General features: G+C 39.4%; 2 protein-coding genes across 3 annotated transcripts in view; one reads left to right on the plus strand and one right to left on the minus strand.

Moving 5' to 3' along the window:
* The window catches only part of TMEM86A (transmembrane protein 86A), a 41,686-nt gene extending 30,550 nt beyond the window's left edge, over positions 1 to 11,136 (plus strand). Inside the window, exons 2-3 of the mRNA XM_081312537.1 lie at positions 360 to 624; positions 6,072 to 11,136. Coding sequence (XP_081168663.1) covers positions 360 to 624; positions 6,072 to 6,499 — 693 coding nt within the window. The 3' untranslated portion in view covers positions 6,500 to 11,136. The remainder of the gene's footprint in view (positions 1 to 359; positions 625 to 6,071) is intronic.
* IGSF22 (immunoglobulin superfamily member 22) overlaps positions 1 to 15,120 on the minus strand; it is a 60,052-nt gene that overhangs the window by 864 nt on the left and 44,068 nt on the right. The gene's annotated exons all lie outside the window — the stretch shown is intronic.

A 15,120-nucleotide genomic window follows, 5' to 3' on the forward strand; every position in this document is an offset into this window, starting at 1 on the left:
AAAGCCAGTTATCCCAGCAAAAGTAAATAGGCCCCTCCCCCCAGTAGAATGGCAGATCCCAAAACAAAAGCACAAGAATATATATGCAGGATACACAATAAAGGATTTGGGGACCTGACATCTGAGGCTAAACAGCTGGTGACATATAGAGAGGGCGAAAGTATGGTAAAGTTCAAGATACTTTTGTTTTCAACGATGCTGCTGATCAGCAAGATTTCTGAACGAAAAGGGGAAGCAGGCTGTCTGGACCAAGGGGAATAATTTGGCACTGTTGTTTACTGCTATTCTTTGGGACTCTATGGCTACGGAATAGACCTGACAGGGCAAATAACTTAACATCCGCTTCTTGTTTCTTCTAGGTGAAGAGTGAAGGCCCTAAACTCGTGCCCTTTTTCAAAGCCACCTGTGTCTACTTTGTCCTCTGGCTGCCAACCTCCAGCCCTTCCTGGTTCAGTGCCCTGATCAAGTGTTTGCCAATCTTCTGCTTATGGGTCTTCCTGCTGGCACACGGGATCAGTTTCCTGACAGCCCATCACAATGCCTGTAGGATCTTTGCTGGTTTGATATTCTCTGCTCTGGGAGATGCTTTCCTCATCTGGCAAGAGCAAGGATTCTTTGTGCACGGTTAGTGGGTTTGCCTGCTTTGAAAGACACAGTTCTTTCTTTGTGTCTTTCTTCTTCTGTTCTTTGACACAGAACCTTTGGGGAAAATGCCCAGTGCTGTTTTGATACCGGACGTGGAACTTGTCTCTTCCTGTGTGAAACTTTAGTATATATAACTAGAGATGTGGGGAGCAGTACCAAGAGACTGGGATGAGAAAATGTCATGTTGCTACATGGAAGGAAGAGACTGCCTGCTCTAACTTCTTTACTTTCACTCCAATTACCCTGATTTAAGTTGCAGAATGGGGAGAAAGTGGGTGCCATTTGGCTCATACAGGAACAGGAATAGATCTATTGGATAGTGAAGGATCTCTCCCCTGAAATCTTTTCTGTTGTCTGTTTCCCCCCTCTCTCTCCCCCTCTCCCCTCCCCCCCGCTCTCTCTCTCTCTCTCTCTCTCTCTCTCTCTCTCTCTCTATATATATATATATATATATATATATATATATATATATATATATATATATATATATATATATATATATATATATGTTTGTTACCGTATTTTCCGGCGTATAAGACGACTGGGCGTATAAGACGACCCCCTACATTTCCTGTTAAATTATAGGGTTTGGGCTATACTCGTCGTATAAGACTACCCCTCTTCCAACGCACACCAAATAAAAATTAAAAAACATCAGATTTGATTTTAATATGGTAATTTTAATTCAAATGCTTATGACATGCAGGTACTTAGTAGGAAAACTGTCACTTATAAACATAAGGCTGTTTGTCATCAAACATGTAAACATAAAACAGTGCAAGTGGATTAAACTTTAATAATAATAATAATAATAATAATAATAATAATAATAATAATAATAATAATAATAATAAGAAGAAGAAGAAGAAGAAGAAGTTGGAAGGGACCTTGGAGGTCATCTAGTCCAACCCCCTGCTAAGGCAGGAAACCCTATACCATTTCAGACAAATGGCTGTCCAGTCTCTTCTTAAAAACTTCCAGTGTTGGAGCATTCACCACTTCTGGAGGCAGGTTGTTCCACTGGTTAATTGTTCTAACTGTCAGGAAGTTTCTCCTTAGTTCTAGGTTGCTTCTCTCCTTGACTAGTTTCTATCCATTGCTTCTTGTCCTGCTTTCAGGTGCTTTGGAGAATAGCTAGGCTCCCTCTTCTTTGTGGCAGCCCCTGAGATATTGGATCACTGCTATCGTGTCACCCCTCACTCTTCTCTTCATTAAACTACACATACCCAATTCCAGCAACCCTTTTCCTATTTTCCTAATTCACTTTTTCACTTTTCCTAATTCACTCTAAAGCTTTCCCTGCGCAGAGCCTTAAGTAACACCAGCTGCCTGCAATTAGTGCAGGTTCACATCCCATCAGGCTCAAGGTTGAGTCAGCCTTCCATCATTCCGAGGTAGGTAAAATGAGGACTCAGATTGTTGGGAGCAATAAGCTGACTTTGTAATAATGCTGCTTGTGTGGGGGGGTGAAAGCTCTAATAGGCAGGCATATACATAGAATGAAGGCTATTGCTAAGCACATTGATTTGTGCTTTAAATTGTAAGCCCCCCTGAGTCTTCGGAGAAGGGTGGGATATAAATGGGATTAAAAAAAAAGACCAAATGGGAGATCCGCTCCAGGTTTTCCAGCCAGCCCGCCCAGTTCCTGAGTCAAATGTGTCCTTAGAGCTAAGCTGCTGCTCTGCTACGCATTCCCCACCTGCCTTTCAAATTGCTCTTGCATTCCCCACCTGCCTACAGCTGCTCTTCAACTTTAGAAGGAAAAAAGCCCAGACCCCAGCCTGTAAAATATCACAGACTGCAGCTTCTACTCCAATTGGTCCCGCTTTCCCTGCGCAGACTAAATGGAAGATCCGCTCCAGGTTTTCCAGCCAGCCCTGTCCCTAACGTTTCAGCACCCGGCGTATAAGACGACCCCTGACTTTTGAGAAGATTTTCATGGGTTAAAAAGTAGTCTTATACGCCGGAATCTACAGTAAGTATTTAGAATGCACTTGCTTAGGTCCCAGACACGGGAAAAATCTTATTTCCTGTTTCAGCCTAACCCTTTATTCTGTCTCCCTTTATTCTTTTGTTAGCAAGCCACGCATTGAAGTGCACGCATTGAAGAGCACAAAAACTCACTCAGAAAGGGAGAACAAACTTCATCCCTGGTCCAACACTTTGAAGCCACGGGACATGAAATTGATTTTAAAAAAAACAAAACTATCGCCAAAATTGAACATTTTAACAACAGAATAATCAGAGAAGCCATTGAGATAGAAAAACGCCCCCACAGCATGAACAAACGAGATGATACCTCTCGCCTACCAGCTATTTGGAAACCCGCCTTGATTGACAGACGAGTCCCAACCACCAAGAATGATACCAGACCCAAACTCATGATAACATCACATGACATCACCACCACACAACTATTCAAAAAGCAAATCCGAACCCACAATGATAACGAGGCACAACCACAAAACAGAAACCTAACTACAGCTGCAACATCAGCCACTTTAAACACCTCCAAACCACACAATAAGCAAACTGACACCCACTATAAAAACATGGCACCACCACAAACACGAAGCCGAACAAAAGCAGCACAACTCACCAGCTCAGGTCTAAGGCTGGCAGCTGAGACCAGCCCATCCACTCAAAACACACCCCCACCCAATCAGAACACACCCACCATTCAAAACACACTCCCACCCAATCAGAACACACTTAATCCCCACCCAATCAGAACATACCTCCACCCACAGAACACACCCCTTCTGGCAGTTTAAAAAAGAGGAACAAACAGCCACATGCTTCTCCCAGAAGAAGGAAGCTGAAGCCACTAGCCTGATGATGACGGATGGGATTTCGTCGAAACGTTGCTCCTACACCTTTAGTTCTACGCGGGGAAAAACCCGAATGACCAAACATCCATATATATATATATATATATATATATATATATATATATATATATATATATATATATATATATATATATATACATATATATATATATATATATATATATATGTGTGTGTGTGTGTGTGTGTGTGTGTGTGTGTGTGTGTGTGTGAAATATGTGTTCGAATCTCAGAAGGGTATGGCTGACTGATGAAAACTAATAAGTTTGAAATGCATATCAGTCTCCCTTAATTCTTTGTTAGCAATTTAAAATTTACATATGTGTGTGTGTGTGTGTGTGTGTAGATCTTTGGTCATTCGGGTTTTTCCCCACGTAGAATTGGAGGTATCAGGGCAACGTTTGGACGAAATCTCATCCGTCATCCTCAGGCTGGTGACTTCAGCTTCGTTCTTCTGGCTGGTGACTTCAGCTTCGTTCTTCACACACCTCTCCCAGAAGAACGAAGCTGAAGTCACCAGCCTGAGGATGACGGATGAGATTTCGTCGAAACGTTGCCCTGATACCTCCAATTCTACGTGGAATAAAACCCGAATGACCAAAGATCTACATACAAACACCCGCGAAAACCTCAGAAAACACACACACACACACACACACACACACACACACACACACACACACATATATATGTGTGTGTGTGTATATATATATATATATATATATATATATATATATAATGTTTGTTAAGCATTCAGAATACACTTGCTTAGTCCCAGACAAATCTTATTTCCTGTTTCAGCCTAGCCCAAGGCCATCTACAGGCAGTAGCCACAGCAATGGCAGCTCATATTTGTGTAATTTTTTTTTTGCTTGCTAACAAGGTCTCCCTTTATTCTTTGTTAGCAAGCCAAAATAAATAAATAAATTACACACACACACACACACACGTGTGTGTGTGTGTGTGTGTATTAAATGTTTGTTAAGCATTCAGAATAGCAAGCCAAAAAATTTACACACACACACACACACACACACACACACACACACACGTATGTATGTCATAGAATGAAATTCATAGTTTCACTATAGTCTTTGTTATCCCTTGGTATCCTGAACTAATTTTTCTAAATTACTAATGTGCAGGTGTTGAATTAGTAAACCAAGAAACAAATTTATAATCACAACAGATGCCAGAGAACGGTAGTATTTTTAGTTTGTCATTCATGCAGCCCAATTACCCTTAAAGAAATGAAGATGCGACTGTTTGTGACAGCTTTTCTGGCAGGAGACATCAACTGTTTTTCTAAGAGTTACCGGTACAATGTCCTATAATATACGTTCACTAGTTTTGCCCCATCAATATATTTTGCAGATTTTTGTTGTAATCCAAGGTATCCTTTCAGTATTAGAATAAAGCCAATCATTTCATCTCCAAATAGTGGGTTTTACCATTGTGCACTAGCAGTCTATAAGTAAGGACAGCTGGGTCTGTGTCAGGCTCTCCTTGGCTAGCCAGGCAGAATGGTTTTCCAAAGACACAAACTCTCAAACTGGAAGATTTATTGTAGAAAAGATGCAAAGACCTTACAATACAATTCTGCCAACTGCTGGTTATCAAACATAAGCTCTGTTTCTAGTAAAATCAAGATTCAGATTCTTGTACCTCTTTTTCCTACTCACATGATGCAAAGGGCTAGAAGCCATTCTTCTTGGAGTGGGAGAGACAATCTCTATCTGTTTCTTGTTTTTTTAAAAAACAGAACAGAGCAAAAGATAATAAATATAAGGTGTTTTCTTTTGACTTGTGTGAGAACTGCTCTCTTAGTCTGAAATGGCATGGCCATTTTTACATTCTTTTTACTTACTGCAAAGTCAAAGGCAAAGCTGATATTTTCTATTTCACATTTTTTTCATCCACAGTGGTGCAATCAAATATTTTCAAGAAAATATTGGACAGCCATTTGTCCAGAATGGTATAGAGATGCTTGCAATGGGCAGGAGATTAGACTAAAAGGCTTTCAAGGTCCTTGCCAGCCCTATGACTCTATGATTTAGGGAAGCCATATCTGGGTTACAAAAAAATCCAATAGTTACTAAAAGGCAGCAAAGAATTACATTTTTTCTTTATCTCTTTATGCTCTCTAGGGGTTATCTGGATTATTATTATTTTTTTTAGTTAACATCTAGTAGTAGCTCCAGATAGCTTTTTAGGAAATATAAGGCTTGGCCCCATGGTTAACAAAGTTAATGCAACATGGATGACTGAGTTTCAGGACACATAGTCAGTCTTTATTGTCCTGTTATGAAATTCCCTATATAGATTTATTTTTCAAAAATATGTTTTGTACTCTTGCAAACATTGATGTTGCCAAAAGTTTGCTGGTGTTTCCTGACTGTGGGAATGGCACTGTTTTTGCGAGGTAAATGGTGGAATTTGTAGAAATGAATTGGAACTAGCATACAAGATTTTTTCAGTGGTAAATTTTTTGCTGAGCATTGTTCTAAAATTATTACTGTGGCATATGTTAAATACTTTGTTCTCTACTAATTCAGACCATTTGTTCTCCTTACCCAGGCTTGTTGATGTTCGGTATTACACACATACTGTATTCCTCAGCATTTGGAATTAAACCTTGGGACCTGAAAGTTGGCCTTGGGATTGGCTTGGTGTCCAGTTTCTGCTACACCTTCCTTTATTCCTACCTCTCGGGCCCGTTTACCTATTTGGTAGCTGTCTACATTGCCTTAATTGGCTTCATGGGCTGGCGGGCTATGGCTGGTGTGCAGCTTTGCAACGACCTTTGGACTTGGACCAAGCTTTCTGCTTGCATCGGTTCCGTGCTTTTCATGGTGTCTGACCTGACTATTGCTGTCAACAAATTCTGCTTTCCTGTCCCCTACTCACGGGTCATCATCATGGCCACTTACTACACGGCTCAAATGCTCATTGCACTTTCTGCGGTGGAGAGCAAGGATGAAGATGTTTTCAAAAAGAGAAAATAGAGACTGATGCCCGTGTATCCCCCAGCTCTATAGGGCAGGGGTCTTCAACCTTGGCAACTTTAAGACCTGTGGAAAGCAAAGCTGGCAGAGGAATTCTGGGAGTTGAAGTCCACAAGTCTTAAAGTTGCTAAGGTTGAGGACGTCTGATGTAGGGGATGCTACAGCTGCCCTCATCCTGGAGGATGTTTCAGAATCTGTGACTACAAGTCTTGCTTCTTTGAAGCTTTTCTTTATAGTATTTGGATGATCTTGTCTAGTCCTGTTGATTGGAGTACGGAACTCCCAGTGGAGATTTAGATTGTTTTAGAGCACTGATGTCAAACTCGGTCGCCTCACACAACGTAACGTGATGTATCGCAACTTCTTTTGCCTTTGTGGAGCCAGGGTGGGTGTGGCCTATGCATGACACATCCGCCCCGCGGACCACCAGTTTGACACCCCTGTTTTAGAGTATTTACTTCCTGACCCTTGGAAACCTCTCTTAACACATTAGTATATTTGTATAGTACAGAAACTGGTGCTGAACATTCCAGTGGGACAAAGCTCATTTTAGGACAATGTTACTATTAAATAGGGTAGGCAATCCACTGGAATTTAAGAGCTTTGCCTTCAACACGGAATGTGCAAAATCACACAAAAAAGGAGTCTCAGTGTTGCCTAAGCCCGTGTATTGCATACATTGCAATAGAACTGTGAATCCTTATCAGTCTACACAAGAAATCTTTGGGACCTGAAAAATACCACAAGATGTAGGAGCACTCATGATAATCACTATGGGTAATGTAATATATGCTGTCCTTGGGAGAAGTCAGTTTAAATTTCAGATTCATGAAATCATTTATTTATAGGCCATGCATAGCCTTTATTATTATTATTATTTTGGTGAATGTGAATCCTGCAGAGCATCTGTTTTTCTGCAGACTTTAAAAGCAACAACAAAATGCAATGAACTTCTCAGGCTGGTTGAGGTTGGAGAAAGGAAAAAATGTGGGGGGAAAAGGGTTTTTAACAATAAAACAAGTCATGCTGTGCAGTGAATTAGCTCTTCCAAGGGAAAATGTCCAACGTTATTAGTGCTGAAACACTAAGAAGGACACTTGGGCATTTTTAAGACACCAGCTGCTTTGTGGACATAATTGATTGGCCAAGAAAATCACCTTTTTTGTACAAGATTCTCAGCCTCTTTTCCTCTCCACAATTAGTGTCTTGAAAGAGACTGCATACACAAGACTCTGGTCATGATGTCATGAAGAATGACTGTGAAATGGATTTCTAAGGTAACATTTGCAATTCACCCTTCACCTGTGGACTATTTAAAGTGAAGCAGTGGCTTCCAGGCATTTGCTCTCGTCTTTCTGTGCATGTACACATTAATGTTATCCCTTCACATCCAGCCAGAGCTGTAGACTTTGCAGGTGCCTTCATGCCTACAGCTGCAGCACGGATCATGCTGGCAGGCACAGCCAATCACCAAAGTGCTGAGAGACTATCGCTTCACCATGCTCCAAAATCACTCATTTGCTCATTTTCCTCTCGCAACAATGAACTACCGCCAGTCAACCTGGCTGGGGAGTCCAGTGGTGTGCTGGCACTTTCCCTGGTTTTGTGGCATTCAGTGTACAAAATGGGTTCTGTTGACTCGCAGTGCAGCAATCAGTGTGAAATCACTTGGGTCCATCCGCTTCTGGTTTGCTCAGTGGTGTTTTGGGGGTGGGGAAAATCATTTCCCCTATGTATTTTTCTTACTACCTTCTGTTCTCCACAATCTGTTATATATATGATCATGTCGGTGTTTATTTGTTAACGTTTTGGTTGCTTGATGCCATTCAGATTTGCTAGAACTTACTCAGAATTCTTTGTCAGCATTAACAGCTGTAGGACCATAGGAGTTGTAATACTCCTTGGAAGACACCAGGGGGGAAGACTGATATAAAATGTAGAGCAGGTGTTCCCAATTCCCAGGCTACTGCCTGGTACTGCGTGCCCACGTGCACAGTTCCATTTGCATGAGTGGCAGGCGTGTTCATTCGTGGGCAAAGCCCCCTTTGCTGGGAACCACCCCTGCTCTCTCCCACTCCTGGCCACCACTGCCAGTCTGCAAAGCTGGAAACGTTCAGGACCGCTGATGTAGAGCATCTCATTAGATTCTCCCATCGTATTATTTCATGAGGATTCTCTTTCTGCTCGCAAAAGTAATTGTGTAGAAATGTAGTCATGGGAGTTATATTTTGTATAAGTTCTATACAAAATGTTTATAGTGAAAATTGTTGGGAATTCTAAACATTTGACAACTGAAGGTTCTCATTCAACAATCACTTGTTCAACAACTGTTTGAAGTTCTGATGGTGTTGAATGAGTGGTATACACACACACACACACACACACACACACACACACACACACATGTATATGTATATATGTATGTATATGTATATATAATCAGTCAGAGTTGCAGCTCTCGCAGCATCCCCATAGTTGCTTGATTGCAATCCAAGTGCTTGGCAACCAGCTTGCAATTACAGTAGTGGCCAAAATTGTGGAAACCTTTTGGGAAAAGTATAGAATAGAAATGCCACTTTTGGTTAAGTTTCCACCATTTTTTCTTGTAATTTCTTTATAACTGTAGCCTTGTTCACTTAATAGTACTAGTTTACATCACTTTCTGGGCAACCAGTCAATTCTTTGCACCATTACTTTAATTTTATTATGTTTTACAAGCTCACTAAATGAAAGAACACAAAAAACCCCAGCCAACTTGATAGCAATCACATAACACACTGACAAATGTTCTCCTCTCAGCTTCAATACATGATATCAATAACAGAATCCTACTGTGATCTGATTGGCTCATTGCCAAAACAAGCTGACACCTGATTGGCTCTCTAAACACTCATTCTCACTGGCTACAATCAGGTGAAGGAAAGCTACCTGATATCAACCTAAGCAAGTTGTGCTTCCTTTTTCTGGTTATTTGGCTATAACCTTTCATAGAATACCATACAGATAATTGAACAAACTTATGTTGCATTACATTTTTGATTAAATTATCTTTCCATTGATATGTAATTTTGTGGTACTACTCCAAAAAAAAGTGGTGGTATTAGCCATCAAACCTCAAAAATACACTTTTCCCAAAAGGTTTCCACAATTTTGGCCACTACTGTACAATGTCGCAGCATCCTATAATCACTTGATTGACATTTGTGACCTTTGTCACGAATGGCAGCCACATGACATCACGCTTAATGGCATTGTGAGGTATGCTTAATAGTAACAAGTGCCAGAACTGTTGTCAGTAAGCAGCAGAGTTGTGTGATCTTGCTCTTTACAACTGTATCACTTAGTGATGGGAATTCCAATCCAAATTGCTGTTGTTAACCGAGAACTATCAGTGTTGAAAATATTTCAGCTTGCCTGTATCATCCATCTCCTTTTACACAGCTGTGTCCTATCAGCCAAAAGTAATCCTAGACATCCAGCCCATAGTCTCTGTGATCCCAGGTTTCTCAGAGATACAACTCTACTCCAGATTTTAAACCATGAAAATGGAAGATGTATTTTAAGACTTTCCCTAATTATTCCAGCAATACATTACTATCAGTTCAGGAAATTGGGAAATTTTGCCGTGCTATAAATGGATGTTGTCTTTACTACTGTTTCATTATAGCAGCGTATTTTGCAGACAGCTGCTAGAATAGGTTTGATTTGTGGAAGCAATTATTCAAGGAACAATTCAAAGTCAAACCATTCTGAAATCATTTTGTTCCTTTATCTGGCCAAATTTTAAATCAACATAGCAATAAGGGACGTGATGACATCCAAATTTTCCAACTGCTTCTTTAAAAGTACAGAACTCCTGCTGCAGAGCTGTTCAATGAACCAGCCTCAGGGGAACAAGGCTGCTGATCATGTATTTCTATTTCATAACTGATTTGTTTCTGTTTTTTTCTTAAAAGAGTTAGCTGATCGTATGGACATTTTTTTTATGTACCTGTTCAATTTGGCTGATTATAATCTCTTCTGAATGAGGATGCCTGACCTGAGACTGCTTAGGCAGCGGCTCATAAAGAGAACTGATTCATATGTGACTTAGCCTTTGAATCTCTTTGATACAATTAAGGTACACTCTTGTTAATGTGAAAAAGAAGAAAGAGAAGAAGAAGGAGAATATGGACATATATGAGCCAAACATGGATATACATTTTCTGGTGGAAGCATTTTACATTGGGTTCTTTAGGTGATGATCTTGTAATATATCCTTCCAAAATTGAATAATAGGCATTCTAGAGTCTTTCAATGTATTATGAAATTGTCTTCTCCATCTGTTCTTTAGTCTCATCGACTATCTTAAGTCTAGTACTTTGTTCAGATTAAGTTGTTAGTTTATTTGTTTTGATCTAGAATTCCAGAATTTTCAGAGAAACTAATGGGTGTAACAGTAAATACATTCCAGCGTTGGTTGTTGTTGTTAGCTGCGAAGTCGTGTCCGACCCATCGCGACCCTATGGACAACGTTCCTCCAGGCCTTCCTGTCCTCTACCATCTGCTGGAGTCCATTTAAGCTCACGCCTACTGCTTCAGTGACTCCATCCAGCCACCTCATTCTTTGTCATCCCCTTCTTCTCTTGCCCTCAATCTTTCCCAGCATTAGGCTCTTCTCCAGTGAGTCCTTCCTTCTCATTAGGTGGCCAAAGTATTTGAGTTTTAGCTTCAGGATCTGGCCTTCTAAAGAGCAGTCAGAGTTGATCTCCTCTAGGACTGACCGGTTTGATTGCCTTGCAGTCCAAGTGACTCGCAGGAGTCTTCTCCAGCACCATAGTTCAAAGGCCTCAATTCTTTGGCGCTCAGCCTTTCTTATGGTCCAGCTTTCACTGCCATACATTGCAACTGGGAAGACCATAGCCTTGACTATACGCACTTTTGTTGACAGCGTTGGTAGGGACCTAACATCTCATTTGCCACTGCAGCCTTCACAAATGGCTAACTGGTTTCAACATTTACACTCCCCACAAATAATAATAATGATGGTGGTGGTGGTGGTGGTGATGGTGATGATGATGATGATGTAAATAAAGAACTATTGTGGCAAAAGAAAGCAAAGATAATACCAATAGTGATGGCTGCCTTGGGTGTAATCCGAAATAATCTGGAGCACCAACAATTAATTGTAAAAGACAGTTTTTTTGAAATAGCTTACATCCTGTGACAATACCTTTAATATTATTAAACAATAATATCTGCATATCACAGGTTTTGGGGAAGGATTCAATAGGAAAACAAAAATGCCATATCCAGTCTAAATATCCAATGACCTTGTGACCAACCACAATAATAGTAATCATCTCTTTTAGGGATAGCCTTTTATATTGTCAAACACCCCATGCTATCAGAATGTCCTTCCTAATACTGAATTAAAGTCATCTTCCCCTGTAATTTAAGCATAGTAATTTCACCCCTGAACATCAAAGAACATGTTTGCTGAATCAACCCTGTGACAATCCTTTGAATGTTTAAAGATAGCTATCATATTCAGTCTTCAACTTCTCTTTGCCAGGTTTGGCTGCCAGCCCTTAACTATCTTTGTCATCCTTCTCTGGACATGATCCAGTTCGTTGATTGCAATCATACAACCGAAACTTAATTAGTAGTGTTCAAGACAAGTATTGGTTTCAGAACTGCATTGAAGTTGCGGAGTAGAAGCCACTTTTGTTTTAAAAAAAGGTTAAATATTTAGGTTTGTTTTAAACAAGAGTGAGTTCAAATTTCTCAGCTTAATCTAACACAATTGAGAACTTTTCAGATCATCTACCCATGTAGTAAATGACAAAAATGTTTTTGCTTGCCCCTAGCTTGTTTACCCAGATGTTAATACAGAGCTTTTTGCACATTTTAAATACTTTATAGTTTACCAGAAATGCTTCCTAAGACTTCTACCTATCATATAAAATATGGTATGTGTGTGTAAATATGAGTGAGAGGGATTATTTTTTGTTAACGTTGGGCATATTAACATGTTCTCTAAGATTTTTCTGCTGTTCTTCAAAGATTCATCAGAAAGGAATTGTTGGTTCAAAATGGAAATTATAGGTGGCATAACATACAAAATTCAACTGTGACACCAAAAAGTTCTTGGGATAATCTGCCAGAAATCTGAACAGGCATAAAAATATGTAATTCTATTAAATTTTTAAAAGAAGCCCCACATTTTTATATATTAAAAAATTGTTAAATATATTTAACAAGCAGTTAAGTACGGTAATAGTGTTGGGTTGAGAAAAAAAAGATTACTGCTATTTTTTCATACAATTTTTAAATTTTCGTGTCAGTTTGGTTGCTTTCTAATAACAGCTATGATAACTCGGCTGAAAAAAAAATCTGTGTGTCCACAAGAGGTTAATCAAACTCTGGATTTTTAAAGTCCAGTACAGTCCAGGATAACCTTAACCCACAAGAAAAAGTTGTGAAGGATGCTATTTCCTAGAAATGAGGAAATTAGGGCAGGCTGATGGGCTTCAACGAAAGGCCTGGTTTGAATGACAGAGCTAACGACATGGATAATCTTCAATGTTGTTGGATAACATAGTCAACATTTCATTCCTGCTAGAAATTGTGACTCATCTGAGTGAAAGAGGAATAAGAAGATTTAGCAAACTGATAATCATCCACTCTCAGTATGAACTCTGTTCTGTGCTCCGATCATCACAGAAATCCTGCGCATCTGAAGTTTTTCCAAATTATCCCAATTCTGCAAAATACGTTTAACATAAATAATCCTATCTTTTTGGTGGTGTTTTTTTCTGGGGATGAAAATCTGAAGGAATGGAATGGGGGCTATGAAATGTTCTTTCAGATTTTCTAACTCATATTTTCTGTGCTCTAGGACTCAGAAAGTGGGTGATGGTTATACAGGTCGTTCCCCAACTTATGACCACAATGGAGCCCAAAATTTATGTTGCTAAGTGAGACATTTGTTATGTGAGTTTTGTCCCATTTTATGACCTTAAGTGAATCGTTCCACTTGTTGAGTTAGTAACATGATTGTTAAGTGAATCTGGCTTCCTCATTGACTTTGCTTGTCAGAAGGTCACCAAAAGTGATCACATGACCGTCATAAATATGAACCAGTTGCCAAGCATCCGAATTTTGATCACGTGACCATGGATATGCTACAACGATCGTAAGTGTGAAAAAACATAAGTCACTTTTTCCAGTGCCGTTGTAACTGTGACCAATCAGTAAATGAACTGTTGTAAGTCAAGAACTACCTGTATAGTTTCTGAGTTCCTTTCCAAGTGACTGGAAAGATGCTTCCCTTCTTAGAATATATGCACATGTCTGAGAAAGAAAGTGACTGAATGAGAGAAAAAAGAGTCCTCAATCTAAAATGTAGGAAAAATTCTCTGCATTCACACAAATGTCTTTCATTTTGTTACTGAATTAACCAATTTTCTGGGCTCCGTTACATTAAAGGATAAAGAGGGTGGATTCCCACAACATAATAAGCCACAAAAATACCATACCACATACCAAGGTTAGCATTTTATGCAAAAGGACTATGAATTCTTTGCCACATTTTGTTAAGTATCTTCTGTGGACACCACCTTTTGTAAGTTCAGCATCCTTCTTCCTCATCCCTCGTTAGATGATCATAACTAACTAAAAGTGTGACTGCCGAGTGAGAAATAGACGTGCTTCTGGATACATGAAGATCTAAAAGGGGATCTTTTAAAATATTGAAAGATTAAGAAAAGTGAATGAAGTGAATGGGAGGAGCACATCTGATGGTAGATAAATCATGTAGATAGAATGTTCAAAAGATTTTCTTTGGGGGAAAAAAACCTCCCATTATTTCTTCTGAACAAAAGAAAAAAAACCCCCGAACAAACACATTTTAAGGTGATAAACCCCAAGGAGAGAGAGAAAAACCTGGAGTTTTGAATGTTAGATATATGGTTCCACGACGTGATCTTTCACTCTGGAATGTTTTTGTTCATTCCCTCCTTGCAGGTATCTCTGGAACACTTTAGATTTGCTTATGGAAATTGCATTATCTGTACTGAAGAGGTGAACAAAATTGACATTAACAGAGTGAAGGGAAGAAAGACTCTGGGGTTTTAATTTGGGATCATTAATTTTGTTGTTTGCAAATGTTGCTACATACTGTAGTTCTTATAAGTACCTTATGCTGTTAAAATACCATTTTGGTTTGCAAGATTTTCTTACTGTCAAACTTTGCATAAAGTTGTGTGTGTGTGTATACACACACACAATAATAGCCATCCTGTGCTCATATTGTTACAGTCAGAAACACTCTCAGTTTGGCTTATTCATGCAGGGATAAAAATAGGGTAGGTGGGGTAGGGTAGAGTAGAATAGAAAATTAGAATAGAATAGAATAGAATAGAATAGAATAGAATAGAATAGAATAGAATAGAATCACAATCTTGCTAAATCTCTTTATAAATCAAATTAACTGAATTGCCCAGTTCTCTCCACATTGTCATCACATTGAAAGAAAAGAGTTAGGTGAAGGCCTTTAGCAGCTTTAAGAACAGCAATACTGCCTTTCCCAAGGCAGATGAAAAACAAATCATATTTTTGTGCCAGTCTTCACAGAAGAT

The sequence above is a fragment of the Vipera berus genome (assembly GCF_964194415.1).
Source record: "Vipera berus genome assembly, chromosome: 1".
NCBI classification, from domain to species: domain Eukaryota; kingdom Metazoa; phylum Chordata; class Lepidosauria; order Squamata; family Viperidae; genus Vipera; species Vipera berus.